The 20,881-nt window shown below is 38.7% G+C and overlaps 1 protein-coding gene across 1 annotated transcript; it reads right to left on the reverse strand.

Moving 5' to 3' along the window:
- Positions 1–221: 221 nt before the first annotated feature.
- Positions 222–19,221, reverse strand: LOC121313355 (transcription factor E2F3-like). The gene is made up of 7 exons (XM_041245774.1): positions 18,731–19,221; positions 10,339–10,450; positions 7,659–7,875; positions 4,985–5,143; positions 4,073–4,187; positions 1,570–1,711; positions 222–1,286 (listed from the first exon to the last, which is right to left on the reverse strand). Exons 1-7 carry the CDS (start codon positions 19,004–19,006, stop codon positions 1,030–1,032), a joined length of 1,278 nt encoding a protein of 425 aa, XP_041101708.1. The 5' UTR covers positions 19,007–19,221; the 3' UTR covers positions 222–1,029.
- Positions 19,222–20,881: the final 1,660 nt, after the last annotated feature.

Raw genomic sequence — 20,881 nt, forward strand, 5'->3', positions numbered from 1 at the left:
GTGTAATGAAAGATACAGTGACAAGGTAATCTTTTACAAAACACAAAAGTAAGTTATCTTTTACAAAAACAACAAAGTCAAGTCATCTTTAAAGACAACTAAATTTTAATTAATGATATATATAATATATATATATATATATATATATATATATATATATATATATATATATATAATATATATAAATAAGAATCTATATATATTTTTTTTTTGTTGTGGCTTTTCCTCTGACTTATTGTTGGGTGCAGGGCAGAACCCCAAACAGGATCAAATTAGCAGCAGTCATTTGCAGCTTTATTCACAAAACATACCAACAGGTATTTGTGTCCCGTACCATTTTCTTCTTTGGTCAAACTCATACGGAGTTAAATTAACACATTTTACTAGTCATTGAAGAACAAAGTGGTGGAATATAGGGGACATTGATCTTTTGTCTTTTCTAACACTTACACTCCCCAAGAGACACGGGTTCCCACAGTGGTTCCGTTACAGGAAAATAAAAACTTCATGCTTATTCAGGGAAATGTCTTCATCCATAAATACTGTTTTGAAGTAGTTCTGTTTGTTTAAGACGTTGGATTAATTATCTTATACGGTTACAATTCTAAAGTAATTTTTCAAAAAACTGCACTATTCAGGGTCAGTTCGTTTTGGCTGTTCATGTTTGTTCAAGTTTGGACCAGTCCTTTCTCCTCGTGCCCCTCAAAAGGGTTATACACACTAGGTAGCAGTTCAGAAGATCAATCTGAAATGAGGAACTTAATCAATGCACATCACTCTAACATGTATCCCATTTGATTATGATCTCAAGTACATAGGGGTGGTAGAGATTGCAGAAGTATTAGAATATACACCAATTGGTGGTTGTGGGAGATGCATGCCAGAATAACAGGCAGGTTAAAAACTCTTGTCACCTTACACCCTACAACCAAATATCTGCTAGTTAAGGCAAACTGCATTACTGCCACAGGTGGAAGGAAAAGGACTGAAGTGTCTACAAAAAAGCTTTCTGGTTCCACCATAGTCCAGTCAGAACAATTCATCCAAAGGGGGTAGCTTCTCCAGATCGTAAGCATCAAACAGATCACTGATTCCTTCTTCATCCCCAAGGCTTAGCAAGTAGTCCTCATTCATGTGTGGAGGAGAAAGGTTTACAAATGGCCCCTCTAACACAGAGGAAATCTGGTCTTCCGTTTGTTGCAAAAGATTGATTGGAGAAGTAAAAGGAGAGAAGTTTGAAACCGGCACTGAGCAATCCACCTCCATTGAGCTGCTGGGGACACACGCTAAAATAAAAAAAAAAATAAATAAATAAACAAAACAAATAAACCAAAGCCAGCCAAAAGTTGAGAACGAATTACACATGAAAACAGTGCCAGAATGACAAATGGGAGTTGTGTTCTGGATAACACCAGAAACAGTATTCAGGGGGACCCTCACCCCAGTTTTCACTATCCTAAAATCAAACATTTTAAAAAGACTTCCAGATATTTTAATTCATGGCAGACCACCCTCTCACCCAACCAGATCTATAAAATAAAAGGATACAGTATGTAACTAAGAGGTTACCTTGTGAGCTTTTTATTGAAGGGGATGTATTTCCATTCACGTCTAGGGTCGAGTTTTTATTCGGACTGTTGGTTACATTCTCATCTGGGCATAAAAACACTTCTATGGCCCCCTTAGTGCTGGTTAAATGTACTTGCAGCTTCTATAAAAAAAAAAAAATTAAAAATTAATAAATATCCCAAGCTGTAAAAACAAAATTTGACCACCATCACTATAGTTCTTGGAAATACATTTAACCCCTCATCAGCTGCAAAAATTTTAATCACATGTAATGCATAATGGGGGGCAAATGCATCTCACAAAAAATAGGTTAACTTAGAAATTAAAGAAAGTTGGCAGAAAATACTTGACAATATGGTTTTGAACTTCTGGAATGATTCAATTTACATTGTTAATAAACCCTTTCTATTCCACATATTTTGCAGTAAGTGCCACTTGCTTGTTATTGCTTGGCAAATAAAAACGAGACAAAGAACTTGTCATTAATGCATGCCTCAATACAAGGGCACATTACCTAGTTTCTGTAGAAAACACTTTTCAATAAAAGCCGTTTTGTAGCAAACAAAATGTGGTCGAGTCAGAAACAAATAAAAACCAAAAGATAACCCTCTTATCTTACTAGGTCCCCACTAGAATTTTATGCCCCTTCTCCACTGGCACATGTGACCCGTGAGGGCTCGGTACGGTACTGGCTATTTGTCAAGACGAGCGAGAAACAAACCGTGAAACTCTGGCCTCATGACATCGGAATCCGACTGCGAACAAAGCTGAGCCAGGGGCGGGGTTAAGGACTTTTGTCATTACGTTGCATCAGTCAGTACACTCCAGAAAGAAAAACAACAACAAAACATGGCAGGCAGAGTGTGAGCAGAGAAAAGTATAGCCTTGGGATGCTGAGGAAGTGCAGGCTCTAGTTTCTCTGTGGGCAGATAGAAGTATTCAAGAAGATCTGGCATCGTGCATCAGAAATGAGGAGGTTTATGTCCGAATTTGACAATTTAAAGCAAATGGACATAAATCGTGGGTACGGTACACAACATACACTCATACAATTCTGCCATATGTCTCCCTCGATCTTTATAATATTAACCCTTTCCAGTCCATTGTCAGACCCTGTCCGACATCAAAAAGACGTAAATCGCAGGTCTCTAGTCGTTTTTTCTCCGGAAAAAGCCTTTCAATGGCCAAATGAAAGTGGAAAAAGAGGGCGTATCTCATAGCCCCATTCATTACAGAGATAACAGACATAATGGAGGTAGCTGCTTCTGCATCCAGCACGAAGAATATCACAGACATTTGCAGAGCTTTTTGAGATGTTATTGTAATAAAATTAATGACTTGGATCACATTATTGAGGAGTTTGGTGATAAAATGAGTGATCAGGAGAGGATTTATCAATATGCACGTTTATAAAGAGGTATGTGAAATACAGCAAACAAGGGGTGGGGCTCAGCTGGAGATGCAGTACTGAGTTTTTTGCGATTCAATGCCTTTTGTTTTACTCTATATAAAAAAAAATAAAAAAATAAAAAATTAGAGCGAGTGTAAAATAAAATTGGACCAGACAAGCGCTGAATAAAAGGGACTGCAAATGGTTAATAAAGAAAAACAAACAATTATTTACAAAAATAGTCAAACAAAATACTGTACAGCTGTACCAGGCATACAACTACGACTCTCGCTGCGCTCACACAGCTTTATTTTTTCAGCACCCAAACAAACAATCTAGAAAAACAAGATCCTTCAACAAGATCCCTTTGGCAAATCATATTTTTAGAACCTTTTTAACCCTTCAACAGAAACAATTTATCTTTCGTAAGTCGATTTAAAAAATAAATAAATAAATAAATCTGTAAAATTGGTTGCTTATAGGAGATCTTTACAAAATATAGCGATCTAAGATAGAGCTGTACTGTTGGTCCATTCATTTTTTAATATAATTTGTCTGAACATCTTTTGGCAAACTGAGGTCATTAATAACAGTAATTAACAACTGTCTTTCACTGCGTGCAACATCAGTAACATGGCTCTGCTCTGCAGTGCAAACACAACCCGGGCTCTCCTTAACTGCACTGAGGGCTCAGCACAGACCCGCCGCTGCTCAGTTGTAGCGGAAGAGGCACTAATAATCTTGCCACCCTAACCCTGCTTACCCATCGCATAAAGTGCTTGAAACCTGTACACACACACACACTGTTTGATGCTTTTATCTTGCTGAAATGAGATTACAATTTGAAGAAAAAAAGATTTCATAACACACATCTTTATACCTTCCTACATCTCCTGAAAGACTCCTAATTTTCACCACTAGCAGAAGGTGAAATGCGGTGCAATTCACCCCATAAAAATTACCATGGGCATTCAAGTACAAATGCCAGCCGGTAATTGGCCAGTAGGGTCCACTGTAGCACAATGAGGAGAAACAGTTCCTCCTGCACTCGAGGAGCTCATGTTCTTACATTTCATGAGGATGCATTTTACAAGGTACTACTCTTTTGTTAACCTCTAAAGGGTCCGGCATTTCCAGCTTCGTTTCCGATGGGGCCTTCACCGCGATAATCGTCTGGTCCCTGAGGCTTCGGATCTTACGGAGGTCTTGGTATGTAATATATGAAAATGTAAAAGCGGGTTAAGGAAAACCTCCCAAAAAAAACACATCAACGATTTGCAATATAATAATTCAGCACCCTTGAGATGCATATGAAGGTAGACCAACAGATGACTTTGCCCTTCAACTAGATCCTGCTCCTGCAAAAAAAATTGTCCATTGCTGGTAAACAAAGTGCAGCTATCATAAAACACCTTTGTGAGAATCCTGCCACCACACCCTTGCTCTGCTGAAGGGAACTGCACATTCTTTTTTTTTCTTTTATGACCGAGATAGACATGTACAATTACTAAATCCCATGAGCACTTGTTTGCTGAAACAATTGTACTAGTTTCTTTTGGTATTTCTAACTAGACTAGATACCTTCAAGAATGTTCTGAAACGTGTGGGTACAGACAGAATTAATGCATCATGTATTTTCATTATTCTGTTGCTTTTACTTGTAGTCTTTTGTATTAAACTTTACACCAATTCTTTCAGCCATAGGTAGCTTTCCAAAAAATCTAATTTGGAATAGTTTCAATGTCTGTTACTGAGGAATAAACAAAAAGGGGCATGAATATACTGCACATACCAATATATTCTAGACTAGTTTACTGGCATGGTGGTTTCCTATACTGCACAGTGTAGTGTTTTTCCTAGACCGGTATACAGTAGGTCTGCAGCATTGCGTTAACATGTCCAGTCACTCAATATATTCTGGTTCAAGACTACAGGACACAAAGTAGTATGTATACCAGCCCACCACGCATAAGCCGATTTGACCTTTTTGGCCTTCCACTGTTGGCAATAAGCACAAAAGGATATTTTTGGTTGCGAGACTCCTCGGTGAGTTGGCGTATGTCGTGGTTGCAGCTCTGGATCAGTTCATCCAGTCTCTTCTCCTCTTGGCTCAGCTCAGCCACCTCCTGGCTCAGGCCCTGGCACCGGTTTAGAGTCCCGTTGTCATCTGACAGATTGCAGCCCCTGGAGAGAGAGAGAGACGACAATGGTCACACCCTTTCAAAACTTCTGCACAAAGGAAAGCCCAAATGTGACAGGGTAAAGGACTGTGGTCCTAATTTATGTTGCTTTTCCTTATGTCTCTACAAGCTTTTAGGTCCTGCTTGGCTTAAGCCCAGAGGCCTGATGCAGAAGTCCTGGCATAAGGTGGTTAAGGTTCTATTCTAAAAAAAAAAAAAAAAAAAAAAAAAAAAACAGGGATTAAGTGTTTAGGAGACATATTTGGTAAATTTGCACAGGCAGCACTTGTTAGGGAGTAACTTGTAACTAAACTGGGCGTGGTATAAAAGGTGTGACAGCGAGAGACAATTCAATTTAATTTTTCTATAGTGTCTTTTGCAACAAGTCGCCACATAGCGCTTTACAAAAACAATATATTACAGAACAGTAAAAATAAAATAAAAATATGAACAGTATATAAACTGTATTATACAAATATGATTTTAATCTAAATAAAAATAAAAAGTGGGAACAGTACGATATCTGCTCATCCACTCATCTAGATGAAAATGCCAGGCTATAGAAATTAGTTTGTAGTCTATACTTGAAGACATTGACAAGGGCTTCTCTAATTGTGATGGGCAAATTGTTCCATAATTTAGGTGCCATATTTAGGTGCCCTCACCTCTTGACCAGTTAAATTTCTAGCTGCAGCATTTTGTACAAGTTGAAGGAGAGAAAATGTTGTGGTTAGTCCCAATGAAAAGATCATTGAAAGATCTTTGAAAAGATCAAGAAAGTTCTATATCAAATATAACACCTAAAAGGGGGAAGCATTTCACAAAAGCCACTGGTGTTATGCAGGAGTTCGCTGAGTAAGTGTTTCCTGTGCCTTGTGGATAAAGGTGCAAAGACAGCGTGCTTGTTTGCTTTTTCTTTTTGATTTGGTGAAAACGGACAATAAAAAAAAGGATTTATGAAACTGTGGCTGCTTCCACCAGGGTTTGTTTCTTTTACAAAGGAAACCACACACTGAATTGAATTCACACTTTAATCCTCAATATAGAGTCCAACAAACAGAACTGGTTATCTGAGAGGTATGTGTTAAACGTTCGAGTCCCATCCAGTTGTAAACCATGCAAATAGTCAAAATGTGTTAAAAGCAACGTTTAACAAATACATCTAAAATATACATTTACATTGTAAAGGAAACCATAAATCATAACCAGCAGGAAGTAAAATTTCCACCCCACCCCTCCCACGTGGTATTAAAGAAAAAAAAAAGTTGCATTTATTGCGTGGTGCAAGTATTCCGGACACAATGCATGCCCCCCAGTAATCAATTTAGTGTGATGCCACAGTAGGTCACTGTGAATCGCATGATCCAAAGAGACATTTGTTACAGTGACACCAAATAGAAGGATGAAAATAAAAGCAGACAGATAAGAATACCCTATTAAGTTGCTAAAATGAACAGGATTAAGAGGGCATACAAAACTACTACCTCTACAGAAGTTAAATGAACTGTGATCGAACGGTTGGAAAATAGAAAGAAGCTTTCAGAAATAGTGGTTTGAAACCCAAGATGTGCACTACAAACAAATTCAGAATGAATTACACATTGCTTTTTGCAAAGAAAATAAAGTCTGACTCCAGAAAATAAGTAGCAGGTAGGCCATGTGTTTCTTGCAGCCATGTCCTATGCAAGTTCAAAAATGATTTATTTTTGTAGTCTGTGCAGTTTATGCATGATACTGTATTGTAATCTTATGTTAATTGTGTACCAGTAGGCTGAAGTATAAAAAGAAAATGCTCCAAAATAATTTGGTTTCAATATAAAATACTGTTTTTGCATTGCACAATATTGTGTACAATGCAGCAGTATGATTTATTTTGTGTTACCAGTAGCCTATAAGCTAAATGTATTTGATTTTACAACTATTGTGTGTGTATATATATTGACACACATACAAACAGTAACGTTACTCCAGATTACTTAACTTCCTCTACAACACAGATTAGGTATGTCTTGCTGGAGAAACAAATTACTACTTTTAAACTGTGCACAATGAACATTGCTCTACTAAAGAAAACATGGAGCCATCAACAATGCATAAATTTGGTATTACTGTGCCACCTCTGTTTAGAAGTTGCAAACAGCTGAGAACTTGCTTTAAAGCAAAACATTGACGAAGATGTTGCATCTCAAGCACTTTCCAAAAGGCTGCCAACTGGAACCTTTGACCCTTGCAAATAGCTGTCAGTCTACCGAGTGTTACAGCTGAACTTCAACATTCACCGTTGCAGGACTTTTATACGACCTCTAAAAATACATCTTTATGTGGGCTATTAAGGACTACCACATCACCCAACAAAATCCACACAGCCAGAACTAGTCTGCTTAATCCTAAATACTCATACCAGAGAAAACGTGATGGTCAACTGCTTCAAAACAACTTGTATAAAAAGCACAACATGCAAGGATTGCGCCTGCCTGGCTGACCCACACCTCCTCTGTGATAACACCCATTATACATACATCCACTGAATGTTGTTTTTGGATTTCTTCTTGAGGAGGTGAATGCCCTCCAGCACATTCGTGATGTCGTAAATCCTCCTTTTCTGCACCTTGAGGACCTCGGCGGCTCGGTTCAGGTCGACCACGCCGTCAGCAGACTGGCCCAGCAGCTGAATAAACTTCTTCGTGAGGAGGCCCAGTGACGTGTCGTAACGAGTCTTCTCTGACGGATCGGGATCTGGATCGAAACACAAACAAAATCAAGCCTGGCTTAACTTATTACACTACACAATTTTACATTCTGTTTTAACTTGTGTAACAACTGACATCAAAAGCAACTTATTTAAAAAAATGTAGCGAATTTAGTGCAAAAAGGAGTTAAAAAGCTGTATGAGCTGTAGAAATGGCAGTAACTATGAATTGCGTGCTCATGAAAAGTAAGGGACAATGGTACTGGCTTGTCAGCCACAGTGATATTTGCTAGGAGACTCTTTTTCTCCCCTCGTAGCTCTGCAAGCAGAACTCAATACTACCCTCAAACCCAGGACTCAAAACTACCAATGTTGCAGTTTTAAGGGCCAAAATAAGGACTACCAAAGCTTACTGCACTTGTTACCAAACCCATGTTCAAAGAAAGACCTCCAGAAAGGTATATGGATGGCAGTGAGAGTTAGCCAACTGCACCACACAACCTGTTATTTTTATATTTGAAAAGCAACTGCACCACAAATGATTAACTACTTTAATTTGTAACATCAGGGGATACAACATTCTGCATCCCATTTCTTTTCCTGATATCTTCTCAATCTATATCCAGAATTTATATTTAATTCATAAACAGTTTTTTTTTTGTGCTGGGACCTGAATTGTAGACATCAACACATATTTAGGGAGATGTTTTAGACCACTTTGGAAATCCATGTCCGATATTACAATTCACTTTCCAGTCCAATGTCGGACCCTGACCGACAAAATGACGTCAAGCACAGGTCTCTAGTCGTTTTTTCTCCAGAAAAAGGCAGAGAAAACCTTTGAATGGCAGAGTGAGACTGATAAGAACCGAAAAAAAGGAGGGGCGGATCTCAGCAATACACAGAGATAACACAGACATAAACAAAGAAAGCTGCTTCCGCATCCAGTGCTCAAAGAATGTCACTGACATTTGCAGAGCTTTTTGAGATGTTAGTCATAAAATGATGACTTGGATACCATTATTGAGGAGTTTGGTGATAAAACGAATGACCAGGAGGGGATTTATCAGTATGCCCGACTGTGTAAAAATACATTGAACAAGGGGTGGGGCTTGGCTGGAGTACTTAGTGTCCTTTTGATATGCCTTTTATGCTTACTGTGAAAATAAAATAAAAAAAAACTTAAAACAGCGCACGTAAAATAAACAGCACGTGTGAAAAGAAAATTGGACCCGACGCGCCTGACAAGCGCTGAATAAATGGACAGCCAAGGATAAAAATCATGGTATATATATATGGTAATCGAAACTTAAGATACAGAAATGCTGCACCTCATAATAAAATGTATCTCTGTTGACCTGGTGCATGAAATCTGACAGTTTGAATCTTTTTAGTTTACTTGTTTCGCCATGTGTCATCCACAAAAAATTCGACAGGCTCAGTTTTGGCAAGTATGTTTGGACTGAACTACGTTTTCTTGATTTGATTTCATGAAGCAAAAATGATTATTAAATCACCAATTGATTGTTTTCATTGTTTAACAAAAGCAAAATTCTAATTTGTGTAAGGTGACCATATGGCTGTGTTCAGCGGGACAGTTCAGGGTTTTCAACTCGCAGTCGGCCAGGGTGTCCTCGGCTCACCGCGGACCAGCGACCCCTGTAGTCTGCCCGGGCTTGCCTGCAAGCTGCGTTGTCCTCCAACGCTGTAGCTCGGAGGTGGCTGCATGGTAGGCCTGCACTGTGAAGAGAAGCTTCGGACAGCATGTGTTCATCTTGCCCGCTCGAGTCAGCGCGGGGGAGGTAGCGGTAAGCTGAGCCTAAAAATAACTGGCTATTCCAAATTGCAAGAAAAATAATGTATTTAGGTTGTGTTCGCGCCATTAAAAATAAAATAGTTATGGATTATTTGTTTAACCATTCTGATTATGTGTATACAATATGTTTAAATGGCAATAGATTATCTATTTTTTAAATCTGGCTTTTTGTACACGTTTTGACTAGATGTCAATATATATAAAAAAAAAAAAATAGTTATCTAACAAAACGGTAAAATGTATTCAATCTTTCCTCAAATTACTTTGTTTAATGCAACATTAGGAGAACAGTGCAGAATTGCGTAATACGACGTGCGGGGGGGCAAGTTCAATTACGCCGTTATCAGGGGTGGGTGTTTTTTAAAAAAGTTTGTAAATTCTTTACAGCTTTTTTCACACCAACACATTTTCCTGCATTCATAAAACAGAAGCCATGTGGACTACACTCTATACATTATACAGTTAAAAAATGTTACTGGCCCAACTGCGCTCTCTGCAGGCCCTAGGCTGTCAGGTCAAGGTTAATGTCGAACCTTGGGTGTAAATTTTTAGTGGGTCAGTTTATAATATGTGGTCAAATCAAATATTTAAAAAGACTGGGGGTTGGGGTGCCAGAAGACCCCAAAATGGGGATTGTAGAGAAAATAGGACAACCCCATCACCCACCTTCACAAATGCAGAAGGGAAAACTCACTTTTGGGGCTGCTCAGGTTTCTGGATGTGGCTCTGTTCTTCCCCTTGGGGGTCTTGGCACCATCACTCAGATATTGATGGTCGCTCTCGCCCAGTTCCAGGCGTCTCTTTGCCTACAGGAGTGCAAAACATATGACTTTCAGTCTTTCGGACCCATACCCACGTGACTGCAACTCCCTTATAGGTACAAGCAACAGAAATTAAATTCTGTGTTTAGTTACTTCAAGCTTCACAAACATTTCACAAAAAGGGAGAGGTTGAGGTTAGTCAGCACAGTAAAAACTAGGAGTGATTTTACTGGGTTCATAATCTGGCTTGGGTTACAATTTTGCACAATACCCAGACTCTACTCACAGGTGGCATTCAGGTCAGAACTGGGAAGTGCATGCAAAAATGTGACTGGAAGCTCTCATGGCACCTGCTAACTGTAGCATGTGTCACTGTCCATTGACCTTAAGCCCTAAAACCTACACCTTCAACAGAACTTAAGTTGATATAAAATCAGTAAAATGTGTTGATTATAAAGAAAGCCCTAAATATATTTATAAAATATAGTGATACAAGATATCGCAATACAAGATACAGCTATACCGCTGGTCTACTCATTTTTTAACCATTTGTTTGTGCATATTCTGGCAAACAGTTAATTAATAAAAACAGTCTTTTGTTGCGTGCAACGTCAGTAGCGTGGCTCGGCTCTGCAGAGGAAAAACCACCCAGGCTCTCCTTAACTGCACCATGAGGGCTCGGTTGTACAATGGAAGAGAGATACGAGTTACTGGTAGCACTCTTAGCAGGTCTCCTGCCTAAGCATGACCCCAATTTTTTTTTTTTTTTTTTTTTTTTTTTTTTTTTAAAGCGGCCTATCAGTGTACCATTATCTAATCTTGTGGAGGCGACGTGACTGGATTTAAAAAAATAAATAAATAATTGAAAAAGTTCATTTTAGTCCAAAATGAAAGCTTTTACAGAAAACACATTTTTGCAAATAAAATATTTTACAACAAGCAGCATAGTTAATTTAGAAATGCAGTGTTGTTTTCAAGCAACTTAAGTTGAAACATGATAGGGAGGGAGAGTTGGGGTGCTTATCTGTTGAGAAACTGCAGATACACATCCCCACATATTTGATCCTAGGGTTATACTGGCAAGTATGCTGAAAGAGTGTAAAGAGATCCAAGCATACCGGAAGTGAAAATGAAAAAAAGATGTCACTTTAAACTCAATTCAAACTACATCCCTTTCATAAAAAATAAATAAATTGTACAAACCATTCATTCAGACAGGTTGACTGCCAAGCAACAGCTGACTCTGCTTGCCCTGGCTCTATTCCAATCTGCCCCACCTCAAAATCCCAAACATCAACCACCCCCCAACCCCCACCAAGACCTCAGAAAAGCAGTCAAGCGAGTTTCCTTTTAAAACCTTCAACAGCTGCAACTGTTTCTGCATGAGCACATACTGCCCAAAAGCTGCACACTTTCCACCCATCAGACGCCCAAAGTACATTGTAATTTTGCACCACTATAAAAAATAAAATGGCAAACAGCAATGCTCCATCATAACACCAAGCATCCTCTTACAGACTGGTGGAAAATAAAGTCTGCCACTGAAGCACAATTTACTGGTCAGAGATGACATTTTAATCTAATGTTCCAGACGATACTAAAACAGTTTGACACCAAGCTACCATAATAGGGGGTTCAAATTTAGCCTGTCTAGCATGTCCCTGATGTCTCAAATGTGTTGTTATTTTGTGCCAATACGTTTAGTTTTTTTTTTTTTTTTTTTTAATAATCTTTTGCTTAGAGGAGCCAGCTTCCCAACAGTTCAGCATGGTAAAAACATACCTCTCTCAAAGGAATACAGGTTTGAAACCAAGCACCATGTGTTATGTTTCAGGTGGCATGGCAACATAAATGACTATAGTACTTTATTATTCTTTACAGTAGTAAAGACATTAAGGCCAATGGGCGTTGTCTATTCCTGCAGACCATGTAACCCCCAGCGGCATCTTCAGACTGGGGTTTCCTTTATACCAAGGGTTTGTCACCAGCCCTGGAAAATATCTTACAGAAAGGGTTTCCAAGAAGAATTTAACATCTCCAATAGTTTAGTCTCTTTTGGCCATGTAGATTAGATCCACTCACAACACTGACAAACTTAAACCAGGTTTCTAGACTATTCCAAACTAGCCACTGAATCAAAGTATTCCTTTCTAGTTATGATTTACATTTCTAACTAGACCTGTAGAAAGAGAACTAAACATAGGAGCAAGAAAACACACTAGGCTTCACCTTATTAACCCCTTTAAGTTAGATTATTGGCTTTATGTGCAGAAATATTGGTTTTGATTGTATACATAGCCTTATCCATTTTTGTACTATCATATTGGAAGTTCAGTCTTTTCCCCTCCTTTTTGGGAAGCATCTGTGTCTGTAAGTGCGTATTCTAGTACCAGACTCAGGATTTGCTAACTACCTCTCCTAACACATGACTGCAGTGAGACAAGGCTTCCTCCACACAAAGGAACACTGTATAAAGCTGTAAGCGACCATTCATTTTGCTTTAGGCGCACGTGTGTGACCAAAGCTTTCACAACCTCAAAAATTGATAAGAAATTATAAATCGTCAGCTAGAAATAAGCACATCTGGAAAAGAAAAAACACGGATCTTCCCAATAAGTTCAAACACCTGCAAGTGGTTTTGTCATGATGTTTCACTGGGACTGTAAAGCTAGGGCCAAAAGTTTAAAAAATGACCTAGAATTTTAGGATTGAGAAATATATATATATATATATATATATATATATATATATATATATATATTATATATATATATATATATATATATATATATATATATATATATATATATACACACACACACACACACACACACACACACACACACACACACACACACAGTACAGTACACGTCTTCAAAATCCGTCATAGCATGATGCTGCCCCCACTATGCTTGACTGTAGGGATGGTGTTGACTGGGAGATGTGCTGTGTTGGGGCTGCACCAAACGTAACGCTTTGCATTTAGGCCAAAAAGTTCCAATTTGGTCTTGTCTGGCCACAACACATTTTGCCATATTTTTGCAAGATCACTCGGGTGCTTTGATGTAAACTCCATGCGGGCTTTGAGATGGCTTATTTTTAGTAATGGCTTCCTTCTTACCACCCTGCCATACAGGCTACTTTTGTGAAGTGTTCTGGATACTGTTGACTGATGCACATTTTCTCCCATCTCAGCCACTGAACTCTGTAGCTCTTTCAAAGTTGTTGTTGGTGGCATCCCTCAGCAGTTTCCTCCTTGCCCGGCTGCTCAGTTTGGAGAGACCGTCTGACCTAGGCAGTGTCTGGGTGGTACAATGCACCTTCCATTTCTTGATGATTAAGCAGACTGTGCTCACAGGGATATTCAGAGACTTCATTTTTTTTTTGTACCCTTCTCCTGATCTGTGCTTTTCAATGACTTTATCCCTGACTTGCTTTGAAAGCTCCTTGGTCTTCATGGTTGAGTCTTTGCTTGAAATTCACTACCTGACCAAGGAACCTCAGACAGGTGTTTTTATTCTGAACCACTAATACTGCACACAGACAGAGGCCATTCAACTAACTGTGTGGCTCATTAAGGTCATTTTGTGTACCTGAATTAATTTAGGTTTGCCACAGCAAAGGGTTTGAATACTTATGCAATCATGACTTTTCCATTTTTATTTCATATTAATTATCTATTTACTTCTTTCTTTTAGTTTTTGCTTTGAATGTGTGGAGTAGGTTGTGTATATAACACATTAATTCCTACTTCAAAGTGTCATGACTTGCAAGCTTTAAAGCAACAACATGAAAACTGTGAGAGGGTCTGGATACTTTTGCAAGGCACTGTATGCCTCTGAAACTCCAAAGGCAGAATACTGCATAACATTAGATGAACAGGTACATGTAATTATCCTTTTATTCACAACCTCATTTTGTTAACCCAACTTTAGCCTTCATTATGATTGTCCTTCCGCTACAACGAACCCCTCGATATAACGAAAAAAAGGCTTAGACCCAAACACATTAGTTATAGCGATGGTGGACTGTATGTGAGCCCACGATGTTGTTGTGATCATATGAAAAAAATAAAGCACAGAGCCCTGCACTGAGGGATGCAGACTGACCCAACCAACTGTCCAATTAAGAAATAGCTTGTGACTGAAAAAACCAAAACCTCCTAATTTAAACAAGCATGTGTTTTGGTAAACAGCAGCTGAAGAAATAAGTTGGGGGGGGGGGGGGGGGGGGGGGGGGTAGTATTATAATTTATTTTGTTGACTAAAAAGTATCACTCTGTTGTTATGTTAACACTACAATTTAACATTCATTAAAAACCTCACTTTACTCTGTGAAAGTTGTCCAATCTACTCTGTGTTGATAAACAGGCACAATCACAATGGTGACAAATCATAAAGCTGGATGAAATTGAAAAAGCAAATTGGTCTTCTAAAAATGAGATGCATAGGCTGGTAAATGGCTGTGGAGAGACACCAATTGCTGTGAAGCCTTGATGCCACGGAACAAGTTACCCTCACACCATAGATTTAACATTTTGGTGTTTGTGGCACAAAAAAAAAAAACAACCATAAGCTTTTCTCACGAGGCTCCACCAATGCACCTACAACAAAGAACCAGTCTTCCCAGGCCTGAAAGTCTCTCCCAAACAAATGCTTGTAACAGCTTGCCGCAGACCCTGTGAAGTCCAGACAGGGGACCAAAAATTCTCCAACAAATATCACCCATGAGAAAAGCATAGGAAGGCTTGTTTATTTATTATTATTGTCCTGAGCTGGCTTTCCTAGCAGGTGTCTAAATCATCAGAGAGGGGCCTAAGAGGGGTCCTGTGATGGGTCTTCATGTAAAGTATGGGAAACTGGCAACAATAGAGCTCTTTCAAGGGTTTAACACCTGTGCCTGACAGTTTCAACACTTACTGTCTGCCTCAAGGACAGTACACAGCAAGCCCTATAATATATATATATATATATATTATATATATATATATTATATATATATCTATATATATATATATTATATATATAATATTAATCTAACCTCTGGCTATTGAGAGACAGTGATAACTCTATGTCACAAGACGTTGATTAACATAGTTGTTCGTTTTCGGAGACACGAAATCCAAATAATTTTATGTTAGGTTTTCCATCAATTTAATAAATCTCCAGGCAGTGTGTCATGTAGAAGCCGTCTTATTTCGTTTCGATACCTTTGCCAAAGAATATTTTCGTTTCCACACATACGTACACATTAATATAATAAATATATAATATAATATATATATTATATAATATATATATATAATATATATATTATATATACGTTAAACATTCACACCACCACACTACCCGATTTCTAATAAATGACTTTACAATGCTCTGTAGGTTATTACAGCTAACTATCACCTAAGTAAAATTGCAGGCAACAGCTTTGTTAATGCATAATGCTGCATGTTAAGTTTTAAAGACAGCTACAGGAGCAATGAGAGAGGGGGATGCAGTGTGGGAGCTGACGCTGGCAAGAGAAAGTTCCTGTCGACCAAAAACATTAAAGCCAGAAGAAAATCTTCAGGCTCCGTCCAAATCATTCGTCACACATTGTTGCATGCAACTGTTCTGCAGCCCTGGTGGGAGGTACCTGTAAAACACTCCCCTTCATAACTGGAAATATAAGCCATTGTGTCAACACATTTAAAATTAAAATGATCCTCCCTTTTGTGGCAATACTGTACTCTACACCGGGGATGGGCAACTGGCAGCCAGAGGGACGCATTCGGCCCACAAGACCATTTATTCTGCCATGATATTTATTATTTATCAATTCTTCTGCTACAATAAGGATACACCAAGGCTAAAGGGCAACAAGGAAGACCGATTCAGGGTCACATAGATCACATGCAATACATGGTTAACATGCTGTATTGCAGGAAATATTTCATTAATGCATTATGGAGCCTAATAAAATAAATATATAGAATGCAAAAGGTTTAGTTGGATTTTGGGACCCTCTACTACCTCAAAGTTGCCCTTCTGTGCTATAGACCTTAAAGTGCAACCTATTTAGAATGACACAGGTTTCACATGACTCCAAAAGCACAGTGAGGTTTACTCAAGATTTAACAGACTATGCATCTAACTTACTACAGTACTGAGAAAGACACTGACAATACCCCAGTCTGGTTACCACTCCATTTTAAGAATGTAATGGATTGCCATTTAGGTAAAGAATAAATGCTTCCAACTTGAAGACAAATACAGTACTTCCAATGAATGCTCACACAGCAGGTATTAAAACCCTCCTCCAAGTTCAAAAAAAAAAAAAATGCATGCACACCAAATTCAACATCAGCTGACTGAGAATTTAAACAAATTATTCAACAAGAACATGATTAGCCTAAATGGAAGCATTTCAAATCTGAACTAGTACTCACCGCCCTACTGCAGTTCCCTGAGCAATTGCATAGTGGCAACAGAAGGAAGTTCCTGCACCCACTGAAGTCAATATGCATTAGTGCAGAGGCAAACATGACCACATTGTGCATCCCAAGTACATAGTTTAAAACTAAAAACTACCATCATGCTATGACCTGCCTTACCCAGGACCCCAACCACATACACACCCTGAACTTTAGTGTTCGAGTGACTTCTTATAAACCTTCACTCACAAGAAAAGGGAGACCTACAAGGTAATTCCATGTAAAATCAACCTGTCTTCCCTCAAAAAAAAAAAAAAAAAAAAAAAAAGCAGCAAAATATTACTCAATTCTAAATGTGACAGTGACTGATGTAAATAGAAAATTAGAGTCAGAGTCATAAGTATGTTACCATGAACTACTTACCGCACATCCAAGTAAAAATGTAATGTTTGCACTGCCTGGCACTACAGGCTTCAGCAGCCCGACGCAAACGTTTCAGTGCACACACACCCCCCCCCCCCTCCATGCATGCAAAGAAATATACTGAAGTACTTGGCATTTCACATATCTGCAGAAGTTACAGCATAACTGCTGATACTATGAAAATATTGTAAAACAAGTTGAACTAGTAGAATCTGAATGTTGTTAGATGCAAATGGCTTTCTAAACGCACAACCACAGTGGCATACCACCTTTATAAAAACAGTGTTATTCACGATCATGTGCATGTTCACTCTTGTCCATTACTTCTGTACACGGTTGTCACTACGGCCTCCTGACCATCAACATCTGTGCGTTTAGCTTTTTCTTGTAGTCAGGTCTATCACTTTGCACCCTCCCCAGCAAAATTAACTGGAATCATTAATAGGTCTTTCTGCACCTATCTGAAAGTTCGGCTCATTTCTTATAAAAGTGAGTTTAGTTTTAGATAAAGGCTTAAATACATGATCAATGTAAAGCAAAATCTGCCTTAGTTTAACATGTACGTTTCTGTTTTTAAGAATGACTGAGCTTCAAAACCTGCTAGTCGGTATCCGTCCTAAGAGCAGGACAGCTGAAATATACTGTCTGCTCACCTTTGTTCAACATGGCATATTTGTACAGATTTTTGCGTGGTACACAGGTACTCAGATTTGTACCACCGACCTGTTTTAAGTAATTGCATTTTACCTTTTAGTATTCAAATTCGTGTATTGTACAATGCTAAAAAAATAAATAAAACGCAACTTTGCTGTAAACTGAAAGTGTGTCCCGTTTACTTCGCTAAGTAAACTACTCCCCAGAGTACCTGCCATGAGATACGACAGTCTATATACTGTAGTACTTTGTTGACAGCTTTGGGGTTTACATTTAAAAACCTACGAACGAGATGCTACTGTGATCACTTCTGCACTTTTCGGGGTGATCTGTGGCTATAGCAAAGAGGTGCCGAGAAGGACACAGTTCCCTTCCCCCCTCCAAAAAACACGAACTGGGCCTACTGTCTCGTGGAAACCAAAACAAATATATAATACGACAGAAAATAATATGACAGGAAATAGTGTCTCCTGTCCATCTCCTACACATTAATAAAGGCGATTTCAGCAGTGTCATGACTAGGTTGTAAATTAAAACTCAACCATTTAAAATGGGAGCTTGTAAACGACAGTGTGTAATTTAGCATTGACCTTTTTTCCCCCATCCGTATGTGACCCTGAAAATGAATAAAAAGGCAGGATTAGGTAGTCTATCCTCGTTGCTGTAAAATAAATGTGTAGTTATTCAAACAGAATTACAGAGTAAGCAAAATACTATACCAACAACGTTTGTATAGAATATTCTGCCGACTGTGGTTGTGTTAACATTTTAAACAAATTTAACAGTAGCATTGTTCGTTTCAGAATATGACCGATTCAAAAAAGGGTTGTTACCGGAGGGCGTCCTAAAGCAGGTCGATGTCCTGTTCGGTTTGTTGTTCCGTGAGGAGTGGAATATATCAAACTGCTAGTTGGCTGATCTGATACACAGACATTTGCGGTCTGTGCAAGACAGGACGGCGAGGTTAGGATCTGGATATAAGTACCAGCAGGGAAATTGGAAATAAAATTCTCAGTGAACCCGGTTATCACTGTACTTTTGTCCACCGACGAACCCCCAACCCCTGTTACTATAACTTTCTCCGGGGCTGTTGGGATTCCCTTTCTCATCTTTATTTGGAGCGAGTTCCCTTTGTCCCTCCTTTACTTTGGAGTCGATTTTATCCAAATCCTTTAGGGTGAGATCACAAATACTGGCTGATTCAGAAAGAAGAGAGTCTACCGTGTCAATATTTCTGATTTTGAAATTATATTGAGAATACAGACGGGCAGATGCAATGGATTTTAACCTGAAGATAGCCACCGTTTCTGCTGCTGAAAAATGGCTCCAGGAAGCTGAAAATGAATGAAGGGATACAGTTTACGCGCGAAAGGCCCTCCCGCGAAACTCAGATTTCCCGCGGACTTTTCGAACTGTATTAGCATATTTTCAGCTATTGGTTAGCCGGGGAGTGGTCTCCACCTTATTTGAAAGGCGTGGCCATAATAATTTACCAATCTAAGCGTGTGTAGGTAAGCTTTGAAAGACTATTGGCCAGTGTAGAAAATGGTTGCCAAGGCACCAGAGAAAGCTATTTACATACAGAAAAGATGATTGGACGAGTTCTAAGGGATTCCCCTCTTGATGCAGTCAGCTTTGGGGAATCCTCACAGAAGCACTGCGTTCTTTCGTATTACTTACTGTATATTGGTTTTATCAGTAGCTTATTTGAAGCACTTTTTACGATCACGTCAGTCACATTTATTTCACGTTTCACGGGAGCACAGTTTTTTATATTGCGTTTGTTGAAGGTATTCGCACACGCACACGCACACGCACACGCACACGCACACACACATATATTAGCCCAAAGAGCCATCTGCTCAGCGTTTCGATATGTTGTACATATCTTTCTCAAGTGTTACAATAATGTATAGAAACATGTGTTTTTCCCTCAGATCGGAATCATGAACATTATGAAATCGGACTTTTTTTTTTTTTTTTTTTTTGTTTGTTTTTTTTTTTTTTTTTTTTTCTCTGATCCAAACAGCCATCCACTAATATGCATTTTTATCCTGGTGTTCACCTACCCTAACAAGCCAAGGACTTAGCAAACTATATGATGTACTATGCCAACTGTTGTCTAGGAAGTTTTATAAAAAAATAAATAAAAAAAAAAAAAACTAATTATACAGTATACTGTATATTCAGAGCTCATTTCTCTAACTGTGATGGGGGACCCATAAGATGTTGACATTATTGTCTGCAATAATAACAAGTATGTTAGTTAACTGCATTCCTCTCCTGCCAGTATCATGTAAAACTGTATTATCAAGAAATGTGTTTGGAGCTTTTGAAAAGACCAGGTTTTGGATAGCAGCTGTATCCACTCAAAAAAAAAAAAAAAAAAAAAAAAAAATACAATGAGAAACCGTAACCCCCATGAAACACAAGACTTTCAACTTCTATTGGCAACTTGCTCAAGCAACTAGTTGATTTTGACAGTGTTAAGCAATCTTCACCGGACTGATCAAACTCCTCTGATGTCGTTGCTTTTTAATTACATTGAGAAAAGTGTTGGGAAATGTTTCAACTGGTTGCTTGAAAGATGTAATACATGCAGACTAATTAAAATAGTGTATAAGAAATCGAATGTTATGAATTTGTTATAATACCAGTAGATCTTATTCTTTGTACAGACTAGTTTGTTATAATACCATAAATATATAAAATAAATATAAATAAATGAATATATACAAGGGGTGTGAACAGCACCTCCACCTCCCCCCTTACAATCCCAAAAGTATAAGTAAACATTCTGGCGTGGGAACAGAGGTTTCCAAGAGCCCGAAATGGCAACCTGGACTGTGGCACACAGGCGGCATTCGCCGACGGTGGTGTGCAGACGTCCCCAGGCGCTGGGTGAGCAGGCGACCCCAGGCGAGGCAGAGCCGGTGACTCCAGGCAACGCAGGTCCCGGACCCCCAACCTGTGGTAGCTCCAGA

Source organism: Polyodon spathula, chromosome 3 (genome assembly GCF_017654505.1).
Source record: "Polyodon spathula isolate WHYD16114869_AA chromosome 3, ASM1765450v1, whole genome shotgun sequence".
NCBI lineage: Eukaryota > Metazoa > Chordata > Actinopteri > Acipenseriformes > Polyodontidae > Polyodon > Polyodon spathula.